Source organism: Marmota marmota, unplaced genomic scaffold (assembly GCF_001458135.2).
Source record: "Marmota marmota marmota unplaced genomic scaffold, marMar, whole genome shotgun sequence".
Taxonomy (NCBI): domain Eukaryota; kingdom Metazoa; phylum Chordata; class Mammalia; order Rodentia; family Sciuridae; genus Marmota; species Marmota marmota.
This window is the reverse complement of record NW_026000026.1, coordinates 55,366,944-55,375,225: the sequence shown is the minus strand read 5'-3', so window position 1 is coordinate 55,375,225 and position 8,282 is coordinate 55,366,944. Positions and strand designations below refer to the sequence as shown.

The 8,282-nt window shown below is 33.2% G+C and overlaps 1 protein-coding gene across 1 annotated transcript in view; it reads right to left on the bottom strand.

Moving 5' to 3' along the window:
- Positions 1 to 4,111: 4,111 nt before the first annotated feature.
- Erap2 (endoplasmic reticulum aminopeptidase 2) overlaps positions 4,112 to 8,282 on the bottom strand; it is a 38,616-nt gene continuing 34,445 nt past the window's right edge. The window contains exons 18-19 of the mRNA XM_015483811.2: positions 6,734 to 6,815; positions 4,112 to 6,015 (exon numbers count right to left, since the gene is read on the bottom strand). Of these exons, the coding sequence (XP_015339297.1) occupies positions 5,872 to 6,015; positions 6,734 to 6,815 (226 nt within the window). The 3' untranslated portion in view covers positions 4,112 to 5,871. The remainder of the gene's footprint in view (positions 6,016 to 6,733; positions 6,816 to 8,282) is intronic.

Sequence of the window (8,282 nt, the reverse complement as noted above, 5' to 3'; positions counted from 1 at the left end):
GAGATTCTGATTTAGTTTTCCTTTTCCTTTGTGGTATGCTGAAATGGCACCTAAGGTTTCTTCCTGTAATATGCATTCTTCAAATTTTTGTTTGTTTTTAGCATGAGAAAGTCCTGTAATATTTATACAGAAAATAACTCTTCACTATGATTCTTGGCCGACTCTCAGCTGACTCAGGTGTTTTTCTGAAGGCTACCAACACGGGCTGTCAGTCACTCAGCAATATTTATGGAGGGCCTGTGGTGTGCAGAGCACCAAAAAGAACTAAAAATGAAAGAGGAGCTAAAGCTTTGCTTTTAAAGCACTTACACACCATTGGGCTAAGCAGGACAAGCATAGAGGATTCATACATAATGCATGATACTAACACAGATGTGTACAATCATGTACTAGAAGGATGAGCTAAGAAAAATTGCTGAGTAGGCTTGTCTCTGAGTTCTAGGTTTCATTTGCTAATTTTCTTCCTTACTGCCAGACACTTCTTTATAGCCAAGGAATACTTATCAACTTGGTATCTATACATATAAATACACTTGAGTAAGTGACAGATACTGCCCTCCAAACCCTCCTATCATCCAGTGCTTCTCAGGCTATTTTCTTCATTACAGAATCCATTCTTCAATTCCTTTTCTCATGTTCAGAGTCCTTTTCTAAGCAATTGTAAATAATTAAGTATAAATATTTTTTAAAGCCACAGTTAAAATTTGACTAATGAGAGATACAATTCAGTATTTTACCTTTTTAGTCACCCAAAGGAAGAAATCTGTAGTGGTGAAATTGTAAAAGGAAGGTGACTGGTTAAGGGGAAATATATTTTAATGAAAATCCATGAGTTTTCCTTTAGTGGACTGCCCCTTTTAGGATTAGATTTACAAGGCCAATGCTGTTGGTGCTCTTTCTTTCTAGATCCTCAGTGAAAGAAGCCAATGGTTGGTATGTTATCCTTAGTCTTCAAATACAAATAATTGGGCTTTCTAGAGGCATTGTTATCTGACACTAGAAGAATAATATACTTTTCCTACTTGGTAATGACTATTCAATAAGATAGAATTATTTTTAAAAACTATGGTTTGATACTAGTGTCCATAGACAAGGCAACACTTCGAAAAAGAATATACAGACACAAATCTTTAAATGTTATCAAACCTCTTTTTATTAACAACAGCTTATGCATCATTGTCTAAGTAATCCCAAACTCCATTCCTGAATATGAGTTAAATTGCCCAGAACCAGAACATAGCATCTCACCACTGTGGACTCTGTCTGGTTCATACAGATTGTGCATGATTATTTCATATCAGATCTTTTCCTTCATCTTTGGTCTCTCTGTTTACACCTATCCAGTTAAATAAAAGCCCTGTTTTTTTTTTTCAAAGATTCCTAGTTTTTGTTTATGGAGGTACAAATAAAAAGAAGATAAAGTTATATGCCAGCAACCTTATGCCATGGAAAAATTATTTCCCTTTTAGAAAAAGTTCCCACAACCCATCCTAGCCTCTGTGCATTTTCAGTTTTAAAAAATGTCCTATCTATCCTCATCCCAGCTCCAACTCAAAGTATTAGAAATGAGTTAGAATTTCCAGATTCCGTGTATTAGACAACAGTGTTTAAAAATGGGTACAGTTTTAAAACTAAGAAATAATGTCCTTTATTTAAGTCTTTTTTGCCTACTTAAAAATGAGGTTTATAATTTTAGCAGAGATAGTGCTTGGATGACTGAAGAGATGATATTCCAAGTAGTATTAATATGGAAATTCCTCACAGTGGTATAAAATCATTATAGTAAATACCTAAAGATGGGAATTATTGAGTCATGCACTGAGAATAGAAAACCAGTTTTCCAATCTGGGAGCATGGTAGAAGATTAGGACTTTTGAGGATAGGAGAATAAATTAGCAAAAGATCTTGAACTTATCATTAGGAAGTAAAGTTTGCAGAAGTGAATGAAAAATAAAAATATTTTTCTATATTTTTAGCTAACTCTGCATTTCTTAGCCATTCTAGCCATTTCTCCCTATGAATATTAGAAAACTTCCTGATTTATATCCTGCACAAACGATTGGTATTATTTGCTTTTTTTAAAAGTACTTTTTAGTTGTCAATGGATATTTTATTTTATTTATTTATTTATATGCAATGCCAAGGATCAAACACAGGGCTTCACATATGCCAGGCAAGTGCTGTACCACTGAGACACAACCCCAGCCCAGATGATCTGTTTTTATTTCCAATTTCCTAAGTGTGATATGGTGTTAAGCATCCCACAACCTTATTTATGAGAAATCAATTTACATCCTAAGGAGTGTCAGATGTAAAATTGATAAAATTTGAGTATTGAAAACCAAATTATTATAGTTTCTGGGAATGCATTAAACTAGGCACCTTGATTGATCTTCCTGATAAAAATTAATAGAAATGTAAAATGAAATTATTTAAAATTTGTTTTAATTCACTGATAACCAAGAATATTAGTAAGGAATATTCATGCACCAAAATGTAACTGGAGGCAGAAACCCTAGGGGTAAGCCAAACACCAAGGCCAGTTTTCATCTGCAGACATCGGAAGCTTTGGTTTTTATGCCTTCAAGAATGCTGAGGGCCAATGTCAAATCCCAGGGCCTACCCAAGTTGGGATGCATAACAGAAAATAAAATCCAGGTACAGTATTGTCTGTTTACAAAAGACTCATCTAAAACTAAGGATAAATAATGATTTGAAAAAACAAGTGTCAGGGCTATATAAGTGTCAGGGAACACAGTATTTCACAATAAATATTAGTACTACTGGGGATAGGAGATTGACATCTGGTACTGACAAGGACAGAAAGTAGGGAAAAGAGGAAAGTGTTTTATTCTCCCTCTTGGGAAAACAATTCATTAAAATCTTTCTAAATATAAGATTATATAAAATACACACATGCTTTGACCCAGCAAAGCCTTTTTTTTTTTTCATGATTTGTTTTCCCTTTCTTCTGCAAGATTCAGATAGGAGATTTTTGATCAGATTAAGTATCAGGAAGCAGACAGCCCAGCCTCTATATTCAAGAAGGATTAGTTACAGGACCCCTAAGGTTATGAAAATTTGCAAATGTTGAAATTCTACATATAAAATGTATGTATACATTCTCTCATATACTTTAAAATCATCTCTAGATTACTTATAATACCTAATATAGTGTAAATACAACATAACTAGTTGTTACGCCATGTTGCTTAGGGAATAAGGACGAGGGAAAAAAGTTTGGATATGTTCAGTACAGACACAATTTTTTTCTCTGAATATTTTTGATTCTCAGTGGAATGTAGAGCCTACAGATATGGACAGCCAAGTGTATATGATCAGTGTAAAGTTTATAAATGTTAACATTGTAACCCATTACATGCTAAAATGAAAAAAAAAAACAATGATGCATGGTCAAGTGGAAGAAGAAAGCTCAATAATGAATGCAAGTAAGGGGAAATTGCAGAGTAAATATGTGATCATTTTAACCAATCTTGTTTGGTAGAAAATTTGTGTTCAGTTGGAAAACTAGCTTCTAGGAATATCTAGAATCATCCCTTCCAGTTTAGAGTAGAATTAAACACAAAACAAAAAAATAAATAAACAACCAAAAGCTCCTCATGAACTTCTCTCAAAAAGTCAGAATCCCTTATAGTACTTTCTGGCCAGACCTGCTTTGGAACCTCAAAGAGGCTCAATGGCATAGCAGAAATAAAAAGCAGATGTGCATGATGTAGAACAAGAAATTCTTATCATGATATCAAGACAGTCTTGAGGGATAATGTACCCACTTGCCCACACACAAAGATGAAATAGGAGCAAGCCTTGGTTCTGAGCTCCTGTGATCTGGAAGGTTTCCCATTCTGAGGGGGCTGATGAAACCACAGAATTCTCACTAAGTCTTTGAGGGAATGAGAAGTCATAACTGCTTCTCTATCTTTTCCCCCTTGCACCCCATTTCTCATACAGGTTTAAGTATGATCTTGTATAGAACTCATTCACATCTTATTTGTTCATTTGAGATAAAAGAAAGCAAAACTAACTTTAGCCAAGTCTAAGTTGGTATTGGTGGCCTGGTATCCACCATAAAGCTTTCAAAATATCACACTAATAAGTAACATGCATTTATTTTTAAAAACTAATATTTATAGAAATATTATTGGCACAATAATACTCATAAATGAAATAATGAAGTTACTATTTTCTATACATGATTCTTGAGAAGCTTAGAAATTGCATTCCATATTGTATTTAAGTAAAGTATTAAGAGGAAAAGAATAAAAAACTTGAAAATTTATAGTAAAATTACTATACACAAAAGAAACATATGTTTATGAAAACATTATTGATGGCACAGTTTCACCAAAGCTCTACACATTTACTGATTAACTTACATAATGTCTTAGTGAAAAAAATATTCTATACATTTTCCCTATGCTAATATAGACAAAATTCTAGAGGTACTTATTTAGGTGTTATAAAATTCAGGGTAGGCAGAAGACAAGTTCAAATACAGAGTCAAAGATGCTCCCATGACTCCAAGAAATGATTTGAAAACAAAAGACAAAACAACATATATTGGGGCATGTGATGGCCAATGGAAACTGTCTTATCTGAGCACCAAAGAAAGGTCTATGGATGCATAATCAACTTATATGGTATCATTTGAAATGAACTGGATATCCCTCTTCCTTCCTGCCCTGTATCCCCAGCTCCCCCTAATCATCCAAATAAGTCAGTATGATATATATTGATTCAAGTCTTTGTGGAATATTTTTTATTTTGATACTGATTCATGTAATCATGAATTTATTAAGTTTACTACCTGTGTGTAGAGTGGTGTATTATTTGTTTTACTTTTGTTCTACCTTCTTTCTTTTGTTTTGATACTACCTTATTAAAAAAAATTGAGAAGCATGAAGCAGCACGTATCAGATGAAGAGCTTTCCTTAAAATATGAAGATATGATAAAACTGGTTATAATATACGATGATCCTTTAAATATTTACATTAAACTGTGATTTAATTCAAATATGTACACCTTAATTCAAAATATACAATATAATTCTATAATTTTCAAAAGATTTATTAAAAATGCAAGTACATGTACTGCAGTAACCTGGTATCTTCTCTCTGGTGCCTCTGTGATTGCACATACCACTTCATTAAATGTGACTTCAAAAGTCAACCCTTGAGGCTTTGCACAAAGGTAAGGTTTAAGACAAAGGAGGCCCACTGGTTTCTTTGATAAACTGCCACATTCCCTTTCTAATAATCTAAGATTTGGTGATAAAGAATGGATTCTTGATGTTTACCTTTCAAGTTTATATCAGATTTTCCATGAATGGTAAAAATTAAATGAACTAATTGAGGCTGAGTTGAAGATGGGGAGAGTGAGATCTTTATTTTTTTAATGGTTTAGCTCTTTCCTTGGAGGTAAAACTGGTGGGGTAAACTCCAGGACATTGAGCAAGGTTAAAAATTTTAAAATAACAACATTAAAGCAACAAAACAGTGGCCCAGTGTAGGGCAGTGGAGAAGGCAACATCAAGCCTAAAAAATGACAGTTGTGTCCTTAAGCATCCGTGGAGGGCAACCAATTTCAACTAGGATCCCATTCTTGTGGTTGAATATGATGTGGAATTACACTAGTTGTATATTTATATATGAGCAAAAAAAAAGTTACATCTGATTCTTTCTATTGTCTTTCCTATTTCCATCTCCCTTCCCTTCCCTTCATTCCCCTTTGATTTTTTTGAGACTCTCTACTGGTTAGATAAAATAGCCAGAACTCTGCCTTGAGCTTTGCAGCTGTTTTTCTTACTTAATGCAGAGGAAACCTGCATCTGCCGTTCTCTTTCTGTTGACCATTTAGATATTAACTAGTAGCCAGGTCCTCAGAGTGGGAAGATTCTTCTCCAGCCATTTAATATTTTTGGTTATGGTTTCCAGAACAATTTGAAAAATATCCAGATGTGATCCTTGGGCCGAAAGAGATTCAAAGAATTGTTTTACCTGAAAAAACAAATATGCAAAAAAAAAAATTACTGGCATGGTTCATAAAAACACTATTTCTTTAAAGGATTTCAAAACAGCTGGCAAATTACACACACACAGGTGCAAGCATTTTTCCACCAAACTATAAAAGATTCTTTTCTTTTTTTCCCTTTTTTAAGGCATAATGGTTATTTTCTTTAATTTTCAAACAATAAAGACAGAAAGGAATTATAGATCCATAGCTCACAAGTGAGGCCACTATGGGCAAAGAGGTTAAGTGACTAATTCACAGAAGTCACAGAGTAAATGGTGAGCTGGAATTTTAGTTCTGGAATTCTGAATTTGCTTAAGAGATACATTTAGTATTTCTTGTGAAAAGAAGATATAAAACACACAAATGCTTTTGAAAAGGACAACTAGAATTAACAATAGTAGTTTTGTTGAAAACACAAATAGGCACATTTCCACATTTTAATATGCATTCCTGATCATGATACAATACTGATGAAATAATAAAAAGGACTCATCTGTCAAGTGTATTTTCATTTTAAAAGCTATGAACACATATTTCTTAAAATATGTCAGGTTCAAATTGCATCCCTTTTATTTGCTTGTTATGTAGCAATGGAAAAACAACTTTAAAAAATGATAATTTCAAATCAAGTTTTATTTAAATTTATTTTCAATCCTACAATCTGTACATTTATTGTTAGTAGTAGAAAGTCACAAACCTTACCTCTTGCAACTCATCCTTGGAAGAAAAGAAAGATGTTGTGCTAGAGATGATGGTTCTCATGGCAAATGAGCCCAAGTCAAATCTGAAAAAGAAAGGAACCTCACAGATATAAGTAATGGAAACACTGACCTTATGTTTATCATAGTATATATCATATTTAAAATATGAAATATCAACAACTATGTAACTTTGTATATTACAGTAAACACTATTAATTACCATAAATATAACTCATATTCATTTGTTACAAGCCTGAAACTATGAAACTGACAAAATTCAACATAAAATAAAAATGTTGATCTGGCATCATTGCCAAATATGATTAGATTCTTTGAAAATGTTTATGTTTAAATTTATGTTTATATTTAAAGTAATCTTCTCTACAATTTTTGCTTATATACCCCACAAATAAAAATTTTTGAGCAAGAATTTAAATACACACACACACACACACACACATGTATTTTTTTTTAGTGCTGAGGATCAAACCTAGAACATGTTAAGCAACCGCTCCACCACTGAGCTATACCCCCAAGCCCCAATACACATATTTTAATTTGTGAATTACATGCATATATTATGGTATGATTAAAATATTTAAAATCATGATACAAGAAATAATATAAAATGTCTTTATAAAATTTATATTATATATTATGTATAACTTTCATAATACATACAATTTATAAATCTAATGTATATTATATATTTTAATAGGTTATAATAAATGACATACAATTTAAAACATTAGATAAGAAATGATATATGTAGTAATATTTTTTTTTTTGCAGTCTAATATGTTTGCACACTTCCCCATTCCATTTTGGACACCACTGTATTTAAATGTTTATTTGGTCAAATGTTTTTTGTTTGAACTCTCCTTTACAGTCACAGATTGCATCCTTCATTTCAGTTTTGTTTAGAGACAGGTCAAAGTGATTCATGCTGACACAGCCCAGCAGAGACAATGGCTCCAAGCCTAGGTTCTACATATGGTTGGGCAGGAACACAATCTCGAGTTACAAGTTAGATATTATGGAAATGTCTGATCATTTCAGAGGAAGATTGACAATCATGCAAACAGCTAAACAATGGTTCTAGTAAAGTTTTTAAGGAAAAAAAATTTAATATAGTTTCTGTTTGGTATCATGTGATGGATGGGTGTCTGCTCATTGAAGGTCCAGGGGAGAAGTGGAAATGTGTTTTGGGTTACACAAAGCTGTCTTTGAGGACTCTGAATCTTCCATCTCTAAGAAATGAGGGAGAAGAGGGAATTGGAGAAGCTACATTAGAGATACCAAGATTAAAACAAACAAAGCAAATGAAACAGCTCTCTGATTCAGGACATTTCCTATATCGGTCACAAGTGACATTTTGGATTTGGATGGGAGGGTTAAATACCTTAAAAGAAGGTGTGTGTGTGTGTGTGTCTGTGTGTGTGTGTCTGTGTCTGTGTGTGTGTGTGTGTGTCTGTGTCTGTCTGTGTGTGTGTGTGTGTGTGTGTGAGAGAGAGAGAGAGAGAGAGAGAGAGAGAGAGAGAGAGAAGCAG